Here is a 26502-nt window from a genome sequence, read left to right on the forward strand (position 1 = left end):
CTTTCGGGTTTAGTGTTCTGGGCTTTCTCCATGAGGGTCTGAGGGAAGGTGGTAGTGGTGGTGAAGATAGTATAGATAGATACTCCTTTCACTAATGCAGATCAATAATTTTCTATAATTTATAATTTTAGAGTGCTGCCTAGGGGCATTGAGAAGTTAAACTACTTGGCTAGGATCATGGCACACATGTCAGGACGGGAAGTTTAGAAGTTGGTGGTAGTAGACAGCAAGGCAAAATTTCTTCAGACTGTTATTCTTTATTTTTTAAACTAATGTCCAGCCACTTGCTTTTGATGCCAGAGGCTTCGACAAGGCAGATGACTGAGAAGCTTAATCATACTTAGAGGATACCACTTTCTTTGATTTAGGATTTAAAGCTATTCTTACAACAATAGCTTATGTGAAGGCAGTCTTTTACAGTTTTCATGAACTTTATGTATGGCATATTGTCTAGGGCCATTGTTGCTCCATTTTCTATGGCCCTTTGTTCTGGGATTGATTATTATTTATCCTTAAATCAGGCTTAATATCCTTAAGTCCTTTACTGAGGAAAACTTGATCCTGGAATTAATGTTGTCTTACTGATAAAGTACATTTTTTTTTCTTTCTGCTACATACATGGTATCATGTGGACACCGTAAAGATAATGAGTTTCTGAAGATTGATGTGACTCGTAACTTGTTCATGCACCTGTGACACACCCATTGGACTTAACCTTTTAAAAGGAGTCGGAAAACTAGGGAGAGACAGCAAGAGAGAAGAGATGAGCTGTGCATAGAAATATGAACTCAGTTCCCTGGAGGGCTGTGAGAGTTGGGCAAGAAGGAAAGCTGCAGAATTGACACTTTGGAATTGAATTGAAGTGGTGCTGGAAAAGACTTTTGAGAGTAGTCAATACTTAAGCAATTAATTCAGACTATTCACTGCAAGGACAGATACTGAAGCTGAAACTTAAATACTTTGGCCAAATAATGAGAAGACAGGACTCACTGGAAAAGACCCTGATGTTGGGAAAGATTAAAGGCAAAAGGAAGAGAGAATGCAGAAGGATAAGATGGATAGATGTTATCATGGAAATGATGAATATGAACTCGGAAAGACTTTGAGAGATAGTAGAGGATAGAAGGCCTTGGCATGCTATGGTTCATGGGGTCATGAAGAGTTGGACATGACCAAACTACTGAACAACAGCAACCCTGGAGCAAGGCCTTCTTATCTATGAAACCCTTCCAGAGAATCATGTGACTTTCTAGGAGATGAGGAGCTATGTAAGTCCAGGAACAGAAGAAATAGAATTGGAAGGTGTTCTTTGACCAAATTGGGAAATGCCACAACACATGCAGGCAGGAGAAGAGGAGTGGGGGTGGGGGTGGGGAAGAAAAAGAGAGAGGGAGAGAGAGAGAGACAGAGATAGACAGATAGATAGATGAGATAGACAGAGAGACACACACAGAGAAAGACAGAGAGAGAGAGAGACAGAGAGAAGGAGAGAGAGAGATATACACAGAGACAGAAACAGAGAGAAAGTTTTGGACCAAGTTTCCTGAGTCAAATGACAACTAGGGTCAGGGACCAAGAGGTAACAGGGCCATAAGGTGGTGGAACAAAGCCATACCTTGTCCTTCACATGTACTATGAATTCTACTGAATGTGCAAGTCTGAGGAAGGATAATAACTCACTAGAGAATCAGTTGCTTGACGCTTTTACATTCCCAAATTCTGTATGTCTCTATGTGCATAAGCCATGGTAAGCCTCTCATTTTGTGGAACTATACAGGTTTTCTTTCAGGAGGGGCTCAGTGAAGGGGTAGGTTTTTTTTTACTCTCTGGCAACCCCAAGTTCTTTCCCTTTGTGAGGGATACCCATCTAGGATTGTCTGGAGAGCCATATAGGGGCATGAGTTAAGTCCCCAATTTAATTTTTTTAAAGTTTTCTTTTTCTTTTTTTTTTTTTTTGGCTTTTTGGAGAGGGGAAGGTAGGGCAATTGGGGTTAAGTAACTTGCCCAAGGTCACATGGCTAGTTTTTGTGTTAAGTGCTTGAGGCCGGATTTGAACTCAGGACCTCCTGACTCCAGGGCCTGGTGCTGGATTCACTGAGAAACCTAGCCGCCTCACCCTAATTTAATTTAATTAATGTAAATTTAGAACTTTAATTCCATCTCATTTGATTTCCCACGAACTCTATGAGATAGGTAGACTGAATTTTATTTCCCTCATTTTACAAATGAGAAAACTGATAGAGAGGTTAATTAACTTACCACAAGTTACACCAAAACTGAACGGTAGAGCCAGGGAATTACAGAATCTCAGACTTTTAAGGCTTACAGAGATTTTTACAGTTATCATATAATTTTGTCCTTCCAACAACACTGGCAGATAGGTGCTATTATCACCTCCCACTTTACAGAGGAGGAAACTGAGGCAGACAATAATGAAGTGACTTGTCCAGAGTCATACAGCTAATGAGTGGTAGTATGAAGCTAGTGTGAGACAGTTGTTAGCATAGATGCTGAGCCAAGAATGAGGAAGATCTGAGTTCAAATCTAGTCTCAGACATTTATGAGCTGTGTGACCTTGGGCAAGTCACTTAACCCATTTTTGCCTCATTTTCCTAAAATATAAAATGGGGATAATAATAACATTTACTTCACAGAGTTATCAGGAGGACCAAATGAGATAAAACTTGTAAAAAGTGTTTAGCACAATTTTTGACACATAATAGATACTTTATAAATGCTTATTTCCTTCCCCTCTCCACCACCCCCCCTTTTTCCTTCTCTTAATGTCTGAAACTGAGTTTGAACTCCAGTCTTCTTGCCTTGATGTCTAGTACTCTTTCTACTGTTTGACCTAGCTGACTCTGGAAGGGACCTTGGAGGACATCTATTTAAACCTGAATAGGCCACTTGCTACAAGTATACCATGTTACTTTTTTTTTAAAAAACAATATCTCATAGCCTCAACTTCTTCACTAGAAACAACAGAGAGAGAGAGAGACAGAGAGAGAGAGAGAGAGACAGAGACAGAGAGAGAGACAGAGAGAGAGAGACAGAGAGAGAGAAAGAGAGAGACAGAGAGAGACAGAAAGAGAGAGACAGAGAGAGAGAGAGACAGAGAGAGAGAGACAGAGACAGAGACAGAGACAGAGAGACAGAGACAGAGAGAGAGACAGAGAGAGACAGACAGAGACAGAGAGACACAGAGAGAGAGAGAGACAGAGACAGAGACAGAGAGAGACAGAGACAGAGAGACAGAGACAGAGAGAGACAGAGACAGAGAAAGAGATAGAGACAGAGACAGAGAGAGACAGAACAGAGAGAAAAAAGAGAGAGAGACAGAGACAAAGAGACACACAGAGATAGACGAAGACAGAGAGACAAAGACAAAGAGAGAGACAGACAGAGAGAAACAAAGACAGAAGAGAGAGACAGAAAGACAGAGACATGACAGAGAGACAAAGCAGAGAGAGATAGGGAGACAAAGACAAAGAGAGACAGAGAAAGACAGGAAGACCACTCAGTTGTAGTGGGAAAATATGATGAAACTCTCCAAGAAATTTTAAACTAATTAGAAAGTTTTAAATTAAGTAAATCCCTGGGGAAGCACACAGAAAACAAACGTGCTGAGACAAAATGATAAAAAGTGATAGAAGACTTAAAGGAAAGAGGAAGGACAGTTTTAAGGATAAAGCAATTTAGAAGTATTGGGGACACAAGATAAAGAATTAGGCATTACAAATTGATTGTGGTTGTAATTATGCTTTTTAGCATTATGACTCTCAAACTAGTCTTCAAAAAAACATTCTTAAGACTGCCTAAGAAATACATTCTTTGGGTCTGATTTTATCCTGTATATAGAATGTTTATACATAATTGTTTGCAGCTTATCTTCTAAGTTAGATTTGAGAACAGGGAATATCTTTGCCTTTTTTTGTATTCCCAGCACTTAATGGTGCCCCACATACAGTTGACATTTAATAAATGCTTATTGACTGACTTACTGAGTATAAGGTTTTTGTTTTTTGTTTTTTTTTTGGACTAGATCTGTGATGATGAGCAAAATCGTATTAATACAGATTAGTTCTGCCAGTTGACTTACAGAATTGCCTAGGGACACAGAGAGTTTAAGTGATGTGGCTGCTGTCACCCAATGTCAGAGGCAGGACTTATCTTTATTTATTTCATGTTGCCTTAGGAATTTTTAAAAAGAGCTGCAATAGGGGTGGCTAGGTGGTGCAGTGAGCACCAGCCCTGGAGTCAAGAGGACCTGAGTTCAAATCCGGCCTCAGACACTTAACACTTACTAGCCGTGTGACCTTGGGCAAGTCACTTAACTCCAATTACCCCTCCAACAAAAAAAAAAAAAAGAAAAGAAAAGAACTGTAATCGATTTTGTAGCTCATCTAATCCTTTCATTTTACAGATAACTGCTCTAAGGACAGGAGAGATTAAGTGACTTGCCCAAAGTAACATAGGCATGAAAAGACTAGGGATTTGAACCCAGGTCTTTTTCCTCTGAATCTAGTGTTCTTCCTGCTACCTCTTGTGGATGATATAAGGATGAACTCAGGGATATGCTGGAGCCAGCTCTTATCCACCCAGGAAAGCCATTTATTGACATTTCAGGGTGAGCATTTTTGTTGTTGAGTCGTTTCAGTTGTGTCTGATTCTTTGCGACACCATTTGGGGTTTTCATGGCAAAAATACAGAAATGGTTTCCCATTTCCTTCTTCAGCTCACTTTATAGATGAGGAAACTGGGGTAAAGAGGGTTAAGAGACTTGCTCAGGGTTACACAGCTAGTATCTGAGACTGGATTTGAATTCAGGTCTTTCCGATCCCAGGCCCAGCATTCTATCCATTGCCATTTATACTTTGGAAATGAGGAAAGGCTACAAATCAGTGCTCTATTCATTGTTTGTCTAGACTGAAGAAAGTGATGAAGAAAAGATGAATAATGCAGATTAAACTTAAAAGTGTGTCTTGCAGAGTTGATTGCTAAATATTTAACTACACAACTCTTAATATAATTGAACATTACAAAGGAAATTGTTGTTCAGTTTTAATTTCTTAATAGCTCTCCTTCTGAATTGGAGTTGGGAATTCTTCCATTCAAAGAATCAAAGAGCTCCCATTTTAAAGGCATAATTAAATAATATAGTATTTTACTTGGGACTAAGGGGGTGTCCCCACTTTTGTTCTTGCTGTTCTTTAGGGCATGTACACAATAAGTTCCTGAGTTATTGTTGCTGACCTGGGGAATTCCCTCATCCTTTATCTTCCCTACTCTCTTCCCTTTGCTGTCACGCTCCATGGGAGTAACTCACTACTGTGGAGTTTGGTACCTTGGAAAGACAATTGGACTTACATTCAGAAGAAATAAGTGGGGTACCATATTAGCTGTATGATTTTAGGCAAATCACTTCTGTCTTTGGACCCCAGGTTCTTCATCTATAAAATGAGGTCCTTAGACTAGATGAGCTCCAAGGTCCTTGCTCACTTTAAAGGTGCATTGTGACCATTGTTCTTTGGATTTGTGCACTTCATTCAGTTTCCCACCCCTTTAACCCATTCATGATGGGTGGTTCTCTTCACAGAATGAATATATAGGTTTTAATTTGTGTCTTTTCTTCTCCTAGGGGTCTTTCAAGTGTAAGTGGAAAAAGACAGTATTCTAGCTATTTGTGAAAAAAAGACTGAGATGAGTATACAAGACTGCAAATAACAATTACCAGAAAACTCCTGGTGGGTAAGAAGCATGGCTAAACGTTTACTCCAAAGGATTTAAGATGTATGAATTTGGACAGACTAAATAGCCTGCTGATTCTGACCTAAATAAGTTACCCAGGACATATGGTTAAGAAAAAAAAAATCAAAGCTAGAAATTGGGCCAGAGCCATAACTTTAAATTCCTTCTCTGCTTTCTCTCCTTACTTCTTCCCTGGAGACTCCCTCCCCATCCTCCTTCAACACACAGCCTTTTAATCAAACTATTAAGGAAAGAAGCATTTCTTTAAAGGGAGTCTGAAGCAGAATTTCACAAGTATTCAATTCAATATGAAAGATGAGGCACTCTTGAACATGTAGAGTTAAGTGCTAATATTAAATACACACACGTGTGTGCATGCACGTGTGTGTATCTGTATGTGTTTTGGTAGGGAGGGAAGCAATTGGGACTAAGTGACTTGCCTAGGGTCACACTATTAATTATTATGTGTCTGAGGTCAAATTTCAACTCAGGTCCTCCAGAATCTAGGGTCAGTGTTCTATCTACTGCACCACCTAGCTGCTCTGCTAACATCAAATATTGTTTCTGATTCACTGCCTTCCTTAGGATCAAGAACTAGAAGGAACCTTAGATATTATTTAGGCCAATCCTATCATTGCTCCTGGTAACCTTCCACCTACTATTTAATAGACCTAGAAACCTAGAGATGTGAAATGACTTGTTTTTATTCTACTATACCACGTTGCCTTCACTTTACCTTGTGTTTAGGAAAGTTTTTTTTTTCATATTTTCTGGGAAAACTAGCATTGATGGTTTATGGTTTCTCCAAATGTAGCAGGAAGGTAAGGTAAAAAAAATCAGAGTCAACCTAAGCTGACTTTTTTTTTTCAAGGGTTGACTTTCAGTTGACATGTTATTCAGAGTCTTGGCTTCACCTTGAGTTCTTCTTATCCTGGTTGTTTTTGGGTCATGGCCCAACTCCTTAGCACCCTCCTCCCTTAGACTATAAGGTTCTTACAAATAGGGATTATTTCATTCAGTGTATTTGCATCCTCAGTGATTAGTACAGTGCCTGACACATAGAAGATGATTAGTAAATGTTTGTTGGCTGATGGTGGGAAGAGGAAGTCAGGTCAGTATTGTGTCTACTATGTGCTAAGTACCTGGGATGCAAAGGGATGTAAGGTGTACAAAGACGGTCTCTGCTCTCTCAAGGAGTTCACAGTCCAGTGGGGAAGATAGCATAAAAACACTTATGATCAAACAAGACATAGATATATACACACATGCATATAAAAACATACATATATACCATTTATATAAACACATATACATATTTGAATACACACCACACACACGCACAATAAACATATACATACCACATACAATATATATATCACATAAACATGTACACACATCATACATATACATTTATATATACACATGCATACCATATACACATATACAATATACAGATATACCCACACACACACATATATAAATAAAATTTAAGAGACAACAAACACTAGCATTGTAGGGGATTTAGAAAGGTTTCTTGTAGAAAATGAGTTTTTCAATGTGACAAAGGAAGGCAGAAAAGTTAAAAGGAAGAAATGAAGAGAGATAAAATTCCCAGCCAGTGAAGATGCCTGGAATTGGGGGATGGGTATCATAGGAGGAAGCAAGGAATCCAGTGTCACTGAATCGAAGAGCACATAGAAGGGTGTAAAGCATAAGAAGGAGCAGAGATGTAGGGGGAGCAGGTTGTAAAGGGCTTTGAAAAGCCAGAGAATTTTCTATTTGACCCTGGAGATGATAGAGACCCATAGGGATTTGTTGAATGGAGAGAGGGTGTCAGACTTCTACTTTAGGGAGATCTATTTGGTAGCTGCATGGAAGATGGACTAGAGTGGGGGAGAAACTCGAGGTAGGAAGACCAACCAACAGCTTATTGCAATAGTTCAGGCATATGATGATGAAGTCTTGCATAGCAGTGATAGCAGCGTCAGAAGAGAGATGGAAGCGTATTGAGAGATGTTATAAAAAGAAAACCTACAGCAATTGGCAACAGATTGGATATAGATATGGGGGAAAAACCAGAGTGAGGAGTCAAGAATGACACGTAGGTACCAACTTGGGTGACTGGGATGATTGTGGTACTCTCTTACCATAGTAATAGGAAAATTAGGGAGAAGGCAGCTAGCTGGTGGGTGGGTGGGGGCAGATAATGAGGTCAGTTTTGGACATGTTTAGTTTAAGGTGTCTGCAGACCATCCAGTTCAAGATATCAAAAAGGCAGTTGGAGATGTGAGATTGGATGGTAGAAGAGAGCTTAGGCCCAGATAAATGGAGCTGAGAATCATCTGCAGAAAGATGATAATTGAATCCATGGGAACTGATGAAATTACCAAGTGAAATAGTATAGAGGAAGAAGAGAAGAGAGCCTCAGTCACAACTCTAGGGGACACTCAGTGTTGGTGACAAACAGGAGCAGAACCAGGAGAGAGAAATGTTATGAAAACCTAGAGAGAAAAGAAAACATCAAGAACATGGTGATCAATAATGTTAAGGATTGCAAAGAAATCAAAAAGAATAAAGACTGAGAAAAGGTCATTAGATTCTGTGATTAAGAAATAATTGTTAACTTTGGAAAGAGTAGTTTTGGTTGAAGGATGAATTCAGAAGTCATCATTAGTTAAGAAAAGACTTAGAGTTGAGAAGAGTATGAATGGAAAGGGAATGCAAGTGCTAATTGTAGATAACCTTATTAACCGAGGAGAAGAGATACAAGACTATAGCTAGAAGTGATGGATGGACCAAGTGAGGGTTTCTGAGGACAGAGGAGATATGGTGTATTTATAGGCAGTAGGAAAACAGCTAGTAGAAAGGGAGAGACTGAAGATTAGTGAGAGACTAGAGAATGATAGGGCAATGTGCTGGAGAAGAGTGGATGGAATGTAATTATTTGTGCATACAGAGGGTTTATCTTGGCAAAGGAAAGGGCCACCTCTTCATATGAGACAGGTTAAGGAGGAGAGAGCAATAGAAAGCATCTGAGTGATATCAAATGAGGAGGAGGGACAAAGGAAGATAAATCCAAATCAATCAAGCTCACTCTCTGTTCTTAGTTCTAAAAAAGTTTTGGTAGCAGAAGACTATTATCCTCTAGTGTTTAGTATCAGTATTAGCCCTCTAGTGTTATCTTTGGATTTCAGGTAGTCATGCTACTCTTGCCCATCAGTCAAAGAATTCATTTACCAATGAACACATGGGATGATCCAGAGTTACTTATCAGATTATGAGATAGTATTAGTTACTTATTTCTTTTGGATAAGAGGATATTCTCTCATGAGGGAAATGTTCTCCTTGGAGGTTATTATGATGGTATGATGAAATTAACAGTGGATTCTATTAAATTCTTTAAAGAATCCTGATTTTAGTCCCAGATTTGTTGCCTAGTTTTTGATGTTGGGTAAGTCATTTCTGTTCTTTGAGTCTCAGTTTCCCTTCTATAAAACGAGGATAATAATATTTGTAACACTTACCTTGTGGAGTTGTTTTTAATGTATGCCAGAGGGATTGATTACCCAGTGAATGTACCAAACCTAGAGGGTGGTATAGAGACTCAGAGGGGGATGTCACCAGTCACTCCAGGAGAAGGAGGTGATGGTCCATGGAGATCATTTCCTCATCACTCTCTGAAAGCACTTTCATCTTCTCCCTCTACCTCCAGGAAATAAGGAGGGGTCGGGACACTGCCACCCAAAATATTACCCCCCTTTCCAATCTTATCCCTCCTTTCTTCTCCCCCAATGTTCTTCCTTTCTGGGGGAGAGGGGAAATGAGACTGATTACTGCTCTAATCTACACGCCATCCTTACCTTGCTTTCATTTCATTTCATCTAGCATGAGCAACAAATAGCCCTCTTCACCGAGTTTTCTGCCCACAATCTCAATTAGGCCTTGGAAATGTCATTTTAATTAAAAAAGAAAAAATTTAACTAGAAAAATGCTATATGCTTCAAAAATCCTTTGTGAGTATGACTTATTAATGTCCAATTCAATAAACATTTGTTGATTGTGTACTCTGTACAAAATACTTCCATAGGCACTGGGGAAAAAGGCAAATAGAAAATCAGTCCTTGACTCCAAGGAGTTTCTACTCTACTGAAGGAATACACCATGTAAACAGAGAAGCATATACCAGATAAAATAAGGAGATGGGAAAGGGCACTAACAATTAAGGGAATCAGGAAATAGAAATAATAATAATCATAACAGCAATAATAATGATGATAACTGGTAGTCTTTTAGTGTTCTGAAGTTTGCAAAGCTCTTTACTAACAAATACTTATTTTACCCCCACAATAAATGCTACTATTATCCCCATTTTAGGGATGAGAAAACTGAAGCAAAGAGGGGTTTAGTAACTCATCCAGGGTCACCTAGTTAATAGGTGTTTGTGACTGGATTGGAATTCAGGTCTTCCTGACTAGAGGCCTAGGGCATTAACCCACTGTCCTACCATATGAAAAATTCTTCCCATAGGAGATGACACTTGCAATGAGCCTTGGAGGGAGTTAAGAATTCCAAGATGTGGTGGGTGAGTTGGGAATTAATTCCAGGCATGGTAGAAGGCCATTGCAAAGGCACTGGGATAAGAGTTGGAATACCTAATTAGAGAACAGCAAAGAAAATATATAAATGGCAAACTAGCAGAAAATAAAAATAAGGTAGTATCTAATCTCTTGGATATTCCTTGGAAAGGGCTGTCTGTACCCACGTGACTAGTAATGGCAGAATCCCACCTTTCCCTCCCCCCAAAAACCACTATAAAGAATCAAGATAATTAAAATATACCTGTCCTGCTGTGTCATATAGTCCAAGCAAGTGCTGCTTGCCTCCCACAGTCACAGTAACTAAAGAAAAAAAGAAGAAAGAATTTGTAAAATTAAGGCATCAACCAACAGACAATGTTTCTTCATGCCAACATTTTCCCAGGCAGGCAAGATAAGCACATACTTTACCCATGTATATTTTAAGCTAAGCTGACAGCAGTAATCTGAAATGGAAGGCATCCTCAAGCTACAAGTGATAGCAGATGGTCCTAGGAAAGCCCAAACTTCTCAACCAAGGGAGATGAATCTTTTTGGTGCTGCCAACCATCTAGGGATGCTCAGGAGGCCACTCACTGACTGACTGATTCTCATTAGTCACTAGAAATACCAGACCTCCTGTAGGGAAAACTTTTGGATCCTGAAAGCTTCATATTGATGACTTTTTTCCTTTTTTTTTTTATTAGCCTAGTTCAAGAAAACAAGAAATAGCCCAAATAACTCCTGTATGTGATTTGGATCAGGGTACCTCTCAGCATGCTATCAGAAGGATAACCTTGATCATCTATTCATGCTTTCTCTTATCTTTTTTTGGGGAAACAGCTCCTTTCAGAAGATGGAGTTGTATAAACAATATTCCTGGCTGTTACAAGTCTTTTTTGCTTTTTGTGAGGCTTTGAAATGATAATGTTGCCTTGAGAAAAAGAGCCCACCTGTGTATCTTCTAGCTTATAAAGACAAGAAAATAATTAATGGAAAGGGGCTATTCCCCTCTTGTTAACTGAAACTCACTTATTACATTATTCTGTATTCAAGCACAGCCAATCTACTTCTCACCTTTAGCTCAAGTTTTTTTTGGGGGAAAAGCATTGTCAGGATGCCTAGCTCTGTTTTGTGCACTGTGTCCCATGTTTACATGGGAGTGTGGTGTATCTAGTGACAGGCAAATGGGTTGCAAAGCAATTTTGTGCTTAGAAGTGCCTGGAGAGGGACTACAGAAAAACCAGGCAAAATATCCATTCCCAGAAATAGAATAAATCCCTTGGTTGAAATTTAATCCAGCCTGAATAGTTCAAAAGCAAATAAAATGCTTTCTTTCTTTTTTCCTTTATTTCACTTTTCTAGGTCTAGCTCAATTTCTTCATCTGTAAAGATAAAGGGGTTTAGATGATAAGATCTAGAATCAGAAAGCACCTCTGACATCCAGTTTGTCCATTTTACAGATCAGGAAACCAAGGCCTGAGGGATTAAGTGGTTTGCCTTAGGTCACTAAGAATTCAGTTCTTTCAGGAAGCTTTACACTACATCTCATTTTGTCTATCACACTAGTTGAACTCTATGATTCTGAAATGCTAAACTCTACAATCTCCTAATTTAGTAAACAGGGAGTGAATGCAGACTCCACACACACCAGATTGGTTTCCTGCCCAACTAAGGCAGGTGACTTTGGAATGATAAATAGAATAACTCTCCTAGAGGCCGAACTTCTGACATCTGTTGGCTGTGATTGAGATCATGGGGGTTTAATGCAGACTTTGATATTCTTTATTTTTTTGGTTCAGGGTGAGATGTAAAAAAATACCTTTAATGGCCTCATTTAAAAACAAAATAAGGGTTAGATTAGAAGGGATTCTACTCTGCATTGGGGACTGTAATTTTAATCCATTGGGATCAACCAGTGTTGGGACTGATAACACAGCCTCTGCTAGTTTTAATGTGTTTGAAGGAGTGACTATCCCAACTCAGTCCTTCCCTGAAATACAAAGCTGACAAACAGAAGGGGTTTCCACCCACCCCCTCTGCCAAGGCCTGTTAGGAGTGGAAGTCAATGTGAGATCCTCTCATTTCAATCTCCTCCCTTGTGTAGTTTGATAACTAATAATAGCCAACATTTATGTGGGCCACATACTGTTCTAAGCACTTTACACTTAATGTCTCATTTGATTCTCCTGACAACCTTGGGAAGCAGGTACTACTATTACCATCTCCATTTTACAGATGAGGAAATGGAGGCAAGTAGAAGTTAAATGACTTGCCCAGGGTCACACAGCTAATAAGTGTCTGGGGCCATATTTGAACTCAGGTCTTCCAACTCTAGGTCCAGCACTATATACTGTGCCACCTACGTCTTTTCCTGACATGTGATGAAATAGCTCCTCTTTAATGTCCTACTCGGTGCCAATCTGAGGAATAATAATAAAGGGAACAAAGTCAAAAGCACTTTTTAAGCGTTAGTAGAACTTCATTGGTTAGAGTGTTTTTACCTATGTGATCTCTCATAATACCTGATGTGATGATGCACTAAGATTAAATCCTTTTTAGAGATGGGAAACTGAAACCCAACCTAGATGTGAACTTATTGTGAGATTATGTGAAGGCCCCCTCCAGCCCTAAATCATTGTTATTTATAGCATTCAACATGACTTTACCGCCAGAGGGCTAGGGCTATGACATTTACTTCTCCTTTTGGGAGAGTCAGAATATAATAGAGGATAACATGACAGATTCAGCATCAGGAGACCCAAATTTGAATTCTACTTCATATCCTTACTAGCTGTATTACCATGGACAAGTCACTTAGTCTCTTTGTGCCTCAGTTTCATCATCTGTAAAATAGGGATACATACTTGCATTTTGTATCACACAGTGTAGTTGTGAGGAAAGTGCTTTACAAATCTTTTTTGTTTTTGTGTTTTTTTGGACGGTGACTGGGGTTGTGACTTGCCCAAATTCACACAGCTAGTTTTTGTGTTAAGTGTCTGAGGCCAGTTTTGAACTCAGGTCCTCCTGACTGCAGGGCCAGTGCTCCATTCACCGTACCGCCTAGCTGCCCCTACAAATCTTACAATGCTTTAGAACTGTGAGTTTTTATCATGTTACAATGGAAACTCAGTGTTTTCATCCTTAGGGTCTACTTATGGTCCAATGGCATGACAGCACCCAAAGCCTACTAAGGCAGAAGAAACATCAGATTATAGTGAAATGAAATTTGAGCAATCTGGCACAGAAAAGTCAGAGGAGCAGACAAAGCTGGCAGGCAGTAGACAGACTGCAATCCCAGATCAGCCCCAGGCTATTAGAGCTATTAAAGTTATTTTCTTGCTCAAGGAGGTTTTGAACTGAGGCACTCTAATGGCCTGCTGATGACAGTAATGGTTCTTTTTTTTTTTTTGGTCTTTATTAATTTGTTTACTTTTAGTTTACAAGATTCATTACCACAATTCCTTGAGCTTCAAATTTTCTCTCCCTCCCCCCTCTCCCACCCATGGCGGCATACAATCAAGTATAATATCTGCAAATACTTTCACATTAGGCATTAGTCAGGTTAGAAAGAAGGATTGTAACAGATGGAATGAAGAATGGGAAAGAGGAAACAAAACCAAATAAGAAAACGAAAAAGGGCAGGTAGTTTGCTTCAATCTGGGTTCAAAATTAGTTCTTTTTCTGGATGTAAACATCTCTCTCCATCATGAGTCTTTTGGGGTTGACTTATGACTTTGGATTTCTGAGAACAGTCCAGTTTATCAAAGTTGGTCGTCACACATATGTCGTGTCTGTAATTGTGTACAAATTCCTCCTGGCTCTACTCTTCTCACTCAGCATCAGTTCCTATAAGCCTCTCCAGGTAAATATGAAGTCCATCTGCTCCTTGTTTCTTAAAGCACAATACTATTCCATAACATGCATACACCACAGCTTGTTCAGCCATTCTCCAATTGATGGGCACCCCCTTAATTTCCAATTCTTTGCCACCACAAAAAGAGCTGCTATAAACATTTTTGTACATATGGGTCTTTTTCTCACTTCTATGATCTCTTTGGGATACAACCCTAGAAGTGGTATTGCTGGGTCAAAGGGTATGAAATTATTTATAGCCCTTTGAGCATAATTCCAGATTGCTTTCCAGAATGGATGGATCCCTTCATAACTCCAACAGCAATGCATCAGTGTTCCAATTTGTCCACATCCTCTCCAGCATTTGTCATTTTCCTGTTTTGTCATCTTAGCCAATCTGACTGGTGAGATGTGGTACTTCAGAGTTGTTTTGATTTGAATTTCTCTAATCAATAGTGAATTACAGCATTTTTTCATATTCTTATAAATATCGTTAATTTCTTCCTCTGTAAACTGCCTATTTATATCCTTTGAACATTTATCAATTGGGGAATGACTTGTATTCTTATGGATTTGACTCAATTCTCTGTATATTTTAGAAATGAGTCCTTTATCAGGTTGTAAAAATTCTTTCCCAATTTTCCACTTCCCTCTTAATCCAGGTTATATTGGCTTTGTCCAGAAGGTTTTCAATTTAATGTAAGCAAAATTATCCATATTGCATTTTATAATGCCCTCTAATTCTTCTTTGGTCATAAAGTCTTCCCCTCTCCACAAATCTGACAGGTAAACTATTGCTTAGAGTATCAGCCTTTATACCTAAATCACGCACCCATTTAGACTTGATTTTGGTATATGGTGTTAGATAATGGTCTATACCCAGTTTCTGCCATACTATATTCCAGTTTTCCCAGCAGTTTTTGTCAAATAGTGAGTTTTTTTTTAAGCAATTAGGGTTAAGTAACTTGCTCAAGGTTACATGGCCAATTATTTCTGGGCGTGGTGCTAAGTATCTGAGCCTGGATTTGATCCCTAGGTCATCCTGACAGTGGAGCCGGTGCTCTTACTTGCTGAGCCACCTGGCCGCCCTGTCAAATAGTGAGTTCTTATCCCCAAAACTGGGGTCTTTGGGTTTATCAAACAGTAGATTACTATAGTCATTGGCTACTGAGTCTCGTGTACCCAATCTATCCTATTGATCCACTCCTCTATTCCTCAGCCAGAACCAAGTAGTTTTGAGGACTGCTGCTTTATAGTACAGATTAAAACCTGATATAGCGAGTCCACCATCCTTAGCATTTCTTTTTATTAATTCCCTTGATATTCTTTTGTTCTTCCAAATGAATTTTGTTACTATTTTTTTCTAGCTCTATAAGGTAGTTTTTTGGTAAACTGATTGGTATGGAACTAAATATATAATTTAATTTAGGGAGAATTTTCATTTTTATTATATTAGCTCGACCCAGCCATGAGTAATTGATGTCCTTCCAATTAGTTAGCCGTCATTTTATTTGTGTGAAAAGTGTTTTGTAGTTGTGTTCATATAGGCCTTGGGTTTGTTTGGGCAGGTAGATGCCCAAATATTTTATAATGTCTACAGTAACTTTAAATGGGTTTTCTCTCTCTATCTCTGGCTGTTGAATTTCATTAGAAATATACAGGAATGCCAAGGATTTATGAGGGTTTATTTTATATCCTGCAACTTTGCCAAATTTATTTATTGTCTCAAGTAGTTTTTTACTTGATTCTCTAGGATTCTTTAAGTATATCATCATACCATCTGCAAAGAGTGGTAGCTTGGTCTCTTCTTTGCCTAATTTGATTCCTTTGATTTCTTTTTCTTCTCTAATTGCTACTACTAAAATTTCTAGTACCAGATTGAATAAGAGGGGTGATAGTGGACACCCTTGTTTCACCCCTGATCTTTTTGGAAATGCTTCTAGCTTCTCCCTATTACATATAATACTTGCTAATGGCTTTAAATACATGCTACCTATTATTTTAAAGAAGGCTCCATTTATTCCTATTCTTTCTAGTGTTTTTAATAGGAATGGATGTTGTATTTTGTCAAAAGCCTTTTCTGCATCTATTGAGATAATCATGTGGTTTTTGCTAGTTTTATTGTTGATATGATCAATTATACTGATGGTTTTCCTAATATTAAACCATCCTTGAATTCCTGGAATAAATCCTACCTGATGAAAGTGTATTTTTCTTGAGATAAGTTGCTGTAGTCTTTTTGCTAATATTTTATTTAAAAATTTTGCATCTATATTCATGAGGGGATTGGTCTATAATTTTCTTTCTCTGCTTTATCTCTTCCTGATTTAGGTATCAGTACCATATTTTTGTCATAAAAAGAATTTGGTAGGACTCCTTCTTCACTAATTTTCCCAAATAGTTTGTAGAGTACTGGAATCAATTGTTCTTTAAATGTTTGATAGCATTCACGAGTAAATCTATTTGCCCCTGGAGACTTTTTCCTAGGGAGTTCACTGATGACTTGTTTGATTTCTTTTTCTGAGATGGAGTTATTTAAGTAATTTACTTCCTCTTCAGTTAATTTGGGCAACCTATATTTTTGTAAATATTCATCCATTTCACTAAGATTGTCAAATTTATGTGCATACAACTGGGCAAAATAATTCCTAATTATTGTTTTAATTTCCTCTTCATTGGTAGTAGGTTCACCCTTCACTGACCTCCAGATCACCTCTGGCTACTTCCCACCCTAGATTTCATCTAGACTCCATTCTACCTTGGCCACATGGTCCAGGTCCCTGGCATTTGCCTGGGGCACCTGGCCCATCCAGGTCCTTCTCTGTTACTTCTCAGTTATCCCAGACTACTTGGCCACTCCTAGATCCTTCTCTACTCCTACAGTCTTCTGTATAAAAGATCCATCTTGCCTCTATTAAAGTGCTCAGATTCCCTAAGAGTCTGGCTAATATGGCAGATCTTTAGAATCATGTCCACCCTGCCCAGTGTTCTAATAAACCTTGTTTTTGGCTGAAAGAAGACTTGGGTTGAATTCATTTGAGGCAGGACCTGTGTGTCGCTATTTTGGGGTCCCAGCATGCCTAAATCTCAACAGAAAGAGCACTATATTTAGATTTAAAAGACTTGGTTATGAATCCCACCTTGGTTATTTACTGCCTGCATGACATTGGACAAGTCATCTAATTCCTCTGAGTCTTAGTTTCCTCATTGTTCAAAATCCTGTGATTCTTAGAAATAGGCTAAATGACTTGTTCAGGGCCACACATCTAGTAAAATGTCTGAAATGAGTTTTGAACACAGCTATTTCTGCCTCCAAATTTAGTATTCTATCCAATACCATTGTTTTCAGTTGTATAAAATACAATGGTTGTCTTTTGTGGGCGAGGAATGAGAGCTTGGTGTAGTGGATAGAGGTTTGTTTTCTTCTTGTTGTTTAGTTATTTTTCAGTTGTATAAACTCTTTAGGACTCAATTTGGGGTTTTCTTGGCAAAGATACTGGGAGTGGTTTGCCATTTTGTGTCCAGCTCATTTTACAGATGAGGAAGCTGAGGCAAAAGGAATTAAATGCCTTACCTAGTGTCACACAGATAGTAAATGTCTGAGGTCACATTTGAACTCAGGTCTTTCTGACTTTAGGCCATATTCTATCCACCTAGCTACCTTCTGGATTCTTATCCACACTTCCAGAGGACTGAGGATGAAGTATCTTGCCTACCTCTTGATAGAGAAGTGATGAACCCAGGTTGCAGAATGAGACTCATGTTTTTAGGACGTGACCAATTTGTTTGGCTTGACCATGAGAATTTGTGATAATGATTGCCCCCACCCCCAACAAAAAATGGGCAAGGAAAACGCTGTGCTAAGTTGCTGAGAATTCAAAGAAAAAAGTACATTCCGTGTCCTCAGGTAGTTTGCATTCTTTTGGGAGTGGAGAGAGGTGAGACATGTACAAATAGAAATAGTATAGGTTGGAAAGTGGCTAGAGGGGATCAAGGAAGATCATGAAAGAGAGGTGGCAGTTGAGCTAGGCCTTGAAGGTGGGGAAGGATTTTGGTAAGTGTAAATTGAGGGAAAGAGATATTCTAGACATGAAGGGTGGTGTGCGCAAAGATGGGAGAGAACAGTACAAGATGAGGGAACAAGGAGTATTCTAATTTTCCTGGAGTGTATAGCACACAATGAGAAGTGCTGTGTGCAAAGTACCCTGATGGTGCTAGGAATACAGAGGCCAAAAAAATGACCTGTTTCTACCTTCAAATACCTTGCATGTTATAAAAGATTTTCCCCTCTCTTGGCTTCTGTGAGACTGCACTCTCCTAGCTCTCCTACCTTCCTGATCGTTTCTTCATCTCCTTTACTGACTCTTTTCTCCCTTCTCCTATCCCCTCAACATAGGCTCTTCAAGGCTCAGTAAGCAATCATTTCCTCACTCTACCTTGGTGAGTTTCTCCATTCTTATTTCTGTAAGTATAAACTCAATTCTGGGATACAGCTTACAATTCCCTCTTTTCAGCCTCATTCCCTCCTCCTGATGAATGAACATCTCCATTTGGCCATCTGGTCAATATCTTTAGTATCAATCAGCATCAATGTCCAACACCAGCAGGTTTTAAGCCAAGTTCATTACCCTGATTTCCTTATTTTTGCTAATCCTTGGTCTTCTAGTCTAGAAACCTCAGTCACTTCTCTTTAATCACAAAATTAACTTAGTTGCCAAGTCTCAACAATCTTGCCAGTGCATCCTTTGTACCTGTCCCATCATTTCTACCCCCACTGTTTTCACTGTAGTTCAGGCTATCATGGTCCCCTAGTCATATGACCTATGAAGAGAATATACTAACAGGTCTCCTTTTTGACTCTCTTCTTTTTAAGCATTTTAAAAAATTTTATTTATTTATTTTTAGTTTTCAACATTCATTTCCACAAGATTTTGAGTTACATTTTTTCTCCCCCTCTTTCCCCTAGACCCACCCCAAAAAAGCAAGCCTACTGAATACCCCTTCCCCCAATCTGTTCTCTCTTATATCCTCCCCCATCACTTCCCTAACTTTTTAGTAGAGCAAGATGGATTTCTATACCTTAATGCCTGTATATCTTATTTCCCAGTTGCATATCAAAAACAAACAATTTTTTAAACATTTGTTTTTACAACTTTGAGTTCTAGATTTTTTCCCTTCTTCCCTCCTCACCCTCTCCCACTGGGAAGATAAACAATTCAACATAGGTTGTACATGTGTAATTACCCAAATAATTTCCATAGTAGTTGTATTGTGAAAGACTAACCATATTTCCCTCTATCCTATCCCACCCCCAACTTATTCTATTTTCTCCTTTGACCCTATCCCTTTTCAAAAATGTTTGCTTCTAACTACCCTCTCTCCCAATCTGCCCTCCCTTCTAGCATACCCCCTCTTATCCCCTACCCCCCCCCCCCATTTTCCTGTAGGGTAAGATACCCAATTGAGTACGTATTAAACCTTAAGCCAAATTCAATGAGAATAAGGTTATCCCCATTCCCTTTCACCTTCCTGCTTGTCCCCTCCATTGTAACAGTTTTCTCTTGCCTCTTTTATATGAGATAATTTACCCTAATCTATCTTTCCCTTTCTCCTTCTCCTAATAAATTCCTCTCTGACCTCTTAATTTTATTTTTTAGTTATCATCCCTTCGTATTCAACTCATCCTGGGCCCTCTGTCTATGTATACATGCACATACATATGCCCACACTCACATATATATTTATATACACATACACCCTCCTATACATACATATACATGTATGTATACATATATATACATGTATGTATACATATATATTCCCTTCAACTGTCTTCATATTGAGAAAAGTCTTATGAATTACAATTATCATTTTTCCATGTAGCAATGTAAATAGTTCAACTTTAATAAGTTCCTTATGATTTCTTTTTTCCTTTTACCTTCTTATGCTTCCCTTTCTTCTTTTATTTGAAAGTCCAATTTTCTATTCAACTCTGGTCTTTTCATCAAGAATGTTTGAAAGTCCTCTATTTTACTGAATGTCCATTTTTTCCCCTGAAATGTTCTACTTAGTTTTGCTGGATAGATGATTTTTGGTTTTAATCCTAGCTCCTCTGACCTCTGGAATATCATATTCCAAGACTTTTGATACCTTAATGTAGAAGTCGCCAGATCTTGTGTTATCCTGATTATATTTCTACAATACTTTAATTGTTTCTTTCTGGCTGCTTGCAATATTTTCTCCTTGACCTAGGAACTTTGGAATTTGTCTAAAATATTCTTAGGAGTTTTCCTTCTGAGATCTCTTTCATTTGATGGATTCTTTCAATTTCTACTTTGCCTTCTGGTTCTAGAATATCAAGGTAATTTTGCTTGATAATTTCTTGAAAGATGGTGTCTAGGCTCTCTTTTTTATCATGGCTTTCAGGTAGTCCAATGATGTTTAAATTATCTCTTCTGGATCAATTTTCCAGGTCAGTGGTATTTTCAATGAGATATTTCACATTGCCTTCTATTTTTTCATTTATTTGGATCTGTTTTATAGTATCTTGATTTCTCATAAAGTCATTAGCTTCCAATTGCTCCAGTCTAATTTTGAAGGAATTATTCTCTTCAGTGAGCTTTTGAGATTCCTTTTCCATCTGGCAAATTCAGCTTTTAAAAGGCATTTTATCCTCTTCACTGGATTTTTGGGCCTCTTTTGCCATTTGAGTTAATCTATTTTTTTAAGGTGTTATTTTCTTCAGTGTATTTTTTGATCTCCTTTAGCAGGCTGTTGACTCGCTTTTCATAATTTTCTTGAATCATTCTCATTTCTCTTCCCAATTTTTCCTCCACTTCTCTTACTTGATTTTCAAAATCCTTCTTGAGCTCCTCCAGGGCCTGTAACCAATTCATACTTTTCTTTATTTTTCTTTTCTTTTCTTTTTTTCTTTTTTTTGAGAAGGGAAGGTAGGGCAGTTGGGGTTAAGTGGCTTGCCCAAGGTTACATGGCTAGTTTTTTTTTTTTTATGTGGGTTAAGTGTCTGAGGCTGCATTTGAACTCAGGTCCTCCTGACTCCAGGGCTGGTGCTCTATTCACTGAGCCACCTAGCCGTCCCCAGTTCATATTTTTCTTGGAGGCTTTTGATGCAGGAGTTCTGACTTCACTGTCTTTCTCCCTCTCCATGCTTTGATCCTTTTTGTCCCCCCAAAAAGAATTGTATGGTCTGTTTGTACTTCCTCTGCTTGCTCATATTGCCAGCTAATTACTTGACTTTTGAGCTCTTTGCCACAGTAGAACTCTGCTTCCAGAATGGAGGTAGCTTTGTCCCAAATTGCTGGGGTTTTCGCAGCTGCTGGAGGAGCTATTAGGAGGGTGCCCTCTCTACAGCTCCCACAAGCTCTGGCTCACTGGCCACACACCCCAGGACCACTACCCAAGACCACAATCCAGATCCAAGTAGGTCAAAGCAAGAGCAATTGCCCTCTGAATGGTCACTTGGTCCCCCTATGATCTGCAGGCCAGGAGCTCCTGAGGCAGCCACATGGTGCAGCTGTCATGCCCCTGTCGCTTCTCGCCCTGGTGGCAAGGGCTGGACCACACTCTTCTGTCCCCCCCCCATTCCAACGGAGTTCCACACTGACCTTTTACTTTGTCTTTGGAATTTATAGGTTGAGAAGTCCGGAAACCATCACAGCTTCTGGTGATTCACTGTTCTGAAGTCTGCTCTGGCCACTGCTGGTTGGGGGCTGCCCTGGGGCCAGAACCTTGCAGCTTCCACAGGACTGTGCTTGGCTCCCAGCTCAGTGTGATAAGACCCTTCTTGTCCTCCTACTGGTCTTCCTTCAATGGGAGATCTGTTTCTGGCTATCACTTTGTGGGTCCTATAGCTCTAAAGTTTGTTTATAGACATTTTTTTACATGTATTGGAAGTGATTGGAGCAGGAGTCCATGCCAAGTTTGTGTTTCTACTCCAGTATCTTGGCTCTGCACCCTTGATTTTCTTCTTGAGAGCCAAACTTTGAAACATCCTACACCAAATATGTCAGGCCAGCAATACTCCCATATATCCCCCAAATAGGTTAAAGCACAATGGGGAAATAGTTAACAAAAATAAATAAAAATACAATAAAATGTTAATATGTGGTTTTCTAAGTCATGTATCAGTAGGAATCCTTATTATGGTTTAGTGGCCTCTGGTTCTATTTGAGTCTGACATCATTGACCTGCATATTGCATGCATATTCATTTACTCTGATTGTATCACTTACTCTACCCATCAGCCTTCGTGGCTTCCCAATTTCTACAGAATAGAGTAAAACCTCCTTTACCTGGTACTGAAGATCCTTTATGATAGGACCCTAATTTACCTTTCAAACCTTGTCTCAGTCAAACTACAAATGTTTATTAAATACCCATGATGAACCAGGCCCTGTGCTAGGCCCTGAGGATATAGGAATGAAACAATTTCTATTCTCAAAAATATTCTCTATCTCTGTCACATTCTGACTGGGGAGAGAACATACGGAGATATATACGTGTATCTCATACATACATATCAAGCACACATATATAAAATTACATACAGAATTAATATAAAGAGAATAAATATAAAGGCAAAATAGTTAAGTATAAGATCGTTTGGGAGGGAGGGTATTCGCATTTGCGGAGCAATAAGGAAAGATTTCATGAAGAAAGTGATGCTTGAGTTTTGTCTGGAAGCAAGAGAGAAATTCTATGAGGAAGAGATAAGGAGGAAGGACATTCCAAGCATAAAGGACAGTGCAGAGCTATGAAACTAGGGATGGAATGTGTATGTCAGGAAAGAAAGAAAGGTGAGTTTGTCTGAGGAGTACAGTACAGGACTGGGGTGGGAGGGAGTAATGTATAATGAGGTTGGAAAGATTGATTGGAGCAAGTTTGTCAGATGAATTAAAAGTTAAACAGAAGATTTTATATTTGATCTTAGGGACAACAGGGTGTGAGTCAGTGGAGTTGAGTTAACATTGGAGTGACATTATCAGATCTGCATTTAAGGAATGTCACTTTGGGAACTGCAGGTAAGTTGGACAGGAATGAGAAGAAACTTGAGGCCAGATTAATTAGGAGACTTTTGTAATAGTGTTAGGTTAGAAGTGATGAAGGCTTAAACTAAGGTGGTTGCTATGTGAGTAGAGGCAGGCAGTACTTGGCTCAGTGGATAGAGCACTGGGCTAGGAATCAGGAAGACTCATCTTTATGAGTTCAAATCCAGCCTCAGACACTTACTAGGTGAGTGACTCTGGGCAAGTTACTTAACCCTGCTTTTGTCAGTCCCTCATCTGTAAAAGGAGCTGGAAAAGGAAATGGCAAACAACTTCAGATGCAAGGAATGTTGTTGAGGTAGAAACAGATTTGACAACTAAGACTAGATATATGGAGTGAAGGATTGTGAGGAATTGAGGGTTATGGTGAGATCACAAATGGGAAGTTTGAAAGAGTAGAGGGGTTAGAGGGAAATATAATGGGTTGTGTTCTTCATTTCCCAATATTTCCCCATACACATCCCATACCTCAGCCAAACTGGGTAACAAACCATAATATAAATATGTTTTCTGAACCTTTGCTTATGCTGTTCCTTCATCTAAATACCCCATTCCCTCATTCTACCAGCCAAAATACTACCTGTCCTTCCAGGTTCAGATTAAATGCTAATTACTTTAGTTAACCTTCTGTTTATCCCCAGTAGATGCATTCTCTCCTTAATTGGACCCCTCTTGTGTCCAGATAAAGATATTTCTTTGATCTGATTCCTCTTAAGGCATATATCACAGTCTATCTTGTATTTATTTATTCAAGTTATTTGTGTTATTATTAGATTGTAAACTTGAGGTCAGAAATTGTGTCTAATTAATTTTTTTTAAATCTTCCTGGCCCCAACCTGTGTCTTGTGCAGCATAGCCCCTTAAAAAGCATTTGCTGAATTGAATGGAACCCAACAGGTTTAGGGATGGAAACATCAGTCCTACTTCCTCCAAGTCTAACTTAAAATAATGATTTGGTTTCAGTCTTGATGGGAAAAGAAAGGTGATGATTAACTTCTCAAGGAGGAATGGTGTGTGTGCTCCCCATGGTGAGAGGTAATACTCTTATGAATTCTCTTTTTCCATATGCTTCCCCAAATGCATTTCTCTCTGACCTATGCCAACACTTGAATGTAAGGCTGAGATGGCTCTTTTTTTTCTTCCTTGAAAAGAGTTTCTGAGTAGCAGATGTTTTGCAATTATTTTTACCAGCTGCCCTTTGATATGACAATATAAGCTCTCATTTTTCTACAACAACATTTGAAAATAAAACTTAACAGTTTCATTGTGAATGCATTTCTTATCCTAGGCTGAGCTCAGTTCCCATTGGCCTGAGGTCTGCAGATCCCCCTGGAGCAGCAGAATGTCTCATTGCGACAGTTAAACATGTCAACTAGGCAACTCTCCACCCAAATTGCCCTTCTTTACTCCTTTATATTGCATAAAAGCTTATGTTTTGTGATACATCTGTGTGGATTTTTCATGTGTCGTGTGTCACTCAGTAACTAATTACCCCATACAGAATTTACCACTGAAAAGTGATTTTTGATATTCCACAAACTGACCTAGATATGATGGGGTGCTTGGGGTGTCTATGTTTGTAACATCGGTTTGTAAAATCAATTTGTAAAACCAGTTTGTAAAATCCCATCCCATCCCCACCCCCCAACCTCAGAGCATTAACTCTGCCCCTACTCCCTGCCTAGCAACAACTCCTGAACTGTTTATCTATGCTTGGGACAATAACAAGTTACACCTATGAATCCTTCACTAAACCATCTATAAACTTTTTAGTTTAGGCAAATGTTATCTCCTCCTAGTATAATGGCCAGCTGCACCTATGAATCCTTGTCTGTAAGTTAACTCCTCAGCCAATTAGGCACACTCTGAATCCTTGTTAGCTTAGGTTCCCAACATCCATCTTGTCAAACATGACACTGATGAGTGGCAGACTAGGCACTTCTCAGTAAGCCCTGACTGCTAGCTAGCTGACTTAGTGACATTTCAAGTCTAAAACCACACCTCCATGCAGCCCCCCCTTGGGCTATTTCCCAGTGAATGATGGGCAATAGCCTGCACAGTAGATAATAAAAGTGCATGTTCCTTTAAGCACTGACCACTCCTCAACTCCTCCCTAATCCCATCCTTACTCACCTTGTTAGCATAATTGACATCTGATTTACTATTGTAACTCTTTATAAGCTATGCCTATGACTTCTTTAAGGTTGCAGGTTCCCTAAGAACTCATGCCCTTTGTAAAGCATAACAATAAACTTTTACCAACTTGACTTGGAATGCTTGAGTCTATGAATTCATTCCAGACTGCCCACTCAGGGACTCTGGTCATTGGAGCCCCTGTAACACCTATCACTCCCTTGTCAGATACATGGCATTGAAGTTTTCAGACTATGCCCATATCTATTTCAGATTAGAGCTGTATATCCAGAAGTCAAATGTCCCTCTATCTAAAATACCCATTGGTTGACAGAGAGGAGGCAGAACTATTCACCATTTATTTTAATTTTTTTCTATTTTCTTTGCCCAGGAGAACAAAATTCATCCCGTGGAAGGAGAAATATTGAACAAAAATGGTTAATAGTGTAACTGGGAATTGAAACAAGATAAACAAGAAGATGACTATCCAATGTTATCTAATCCAACAAAATTTGTTAACCTACTCTGGTCAAGACATTTTGCTATGCTCTAGGGATATATAGGAAAAAAATATCCCATCCCAAAGGAGTTTACATTTTGATAGGAAAATTTAACAGATAACTATAAACTACAAATATGGTAAGTAAATTTCATACAAACCTCTCTGCAAGTGGGGCCATAAGACAGACTACTCAAAAGCCACATAGATCACATCCACCAATGTAGTTACTGTTCCTAGTCCGTCAGCAGACACAATTAGTTCTAAGTAAAGACATTTAATGAAATTATATACCTACATTATATATATATATATAAACATATTATATATATATAAATTATATACCTACATAGTCTCTGCTGAGTATGTAGACTTGCCTTGTAATCTTTGCTAGTCAATCCTCTGTGAGGGTTTTTTTCTTTAGTTTTTCTTTATTAATTTGTTTGTTTACTTTTAGTTTACAAGATTCAGTTCCACAATCCCTTGAGCTTCAAATTTTCTCCCCCTCTCTCTCCTCCCCTCACCACCCCCATGGCGGCATGCAAGAAAGCATAGGATCTGCAAATACTTTCACATTAGACATTAGTCAGGTTATAAGGAAGGATTGTAAGGGATGGAATAAACAATG

The 26502-nt window shown here is 38.9% G+C and overlaps 1 protein-coding gene across 1 annotated transcript in view; it reads right to left on the reverse strand.

Annotated features, from left to right (window-relative positions):
* Positions 1 to 26502, reverse strand: part of RHOJ (ras homolog family member J) — a 164207-nt gene that overhangs the window by 52192 nt on the left and 85513 nt on the right. Inside the window, exon 2 of the mRNA XM_069092027.1 lies at positions 10588 to 10646. Within this exon, the coding sequence (XP_068948128.1) occupies positions 10588 to 10646 (59 nt within the window). The remainder of the gene's footprint in view (positions 1 to 10587; positions 10647 to 26502) is intronic.

Source organism: Petaurus breviceps, unplaced genomic scaffold (genome assembly GCF_028583685.1).
Source record: "Petaurus breviceps papuanus isolate PSGF00001 unplaced genomic scaffold, PetGlider_PUasm1.0 189, whole genome shotgun sequence".
NCBI classification, from domain to species: Eukaryota; Metazoa; Chordata; class Mammalia; order Diprotodontia; family Petauridae; genus Petaurus; species Petaurus breviceps.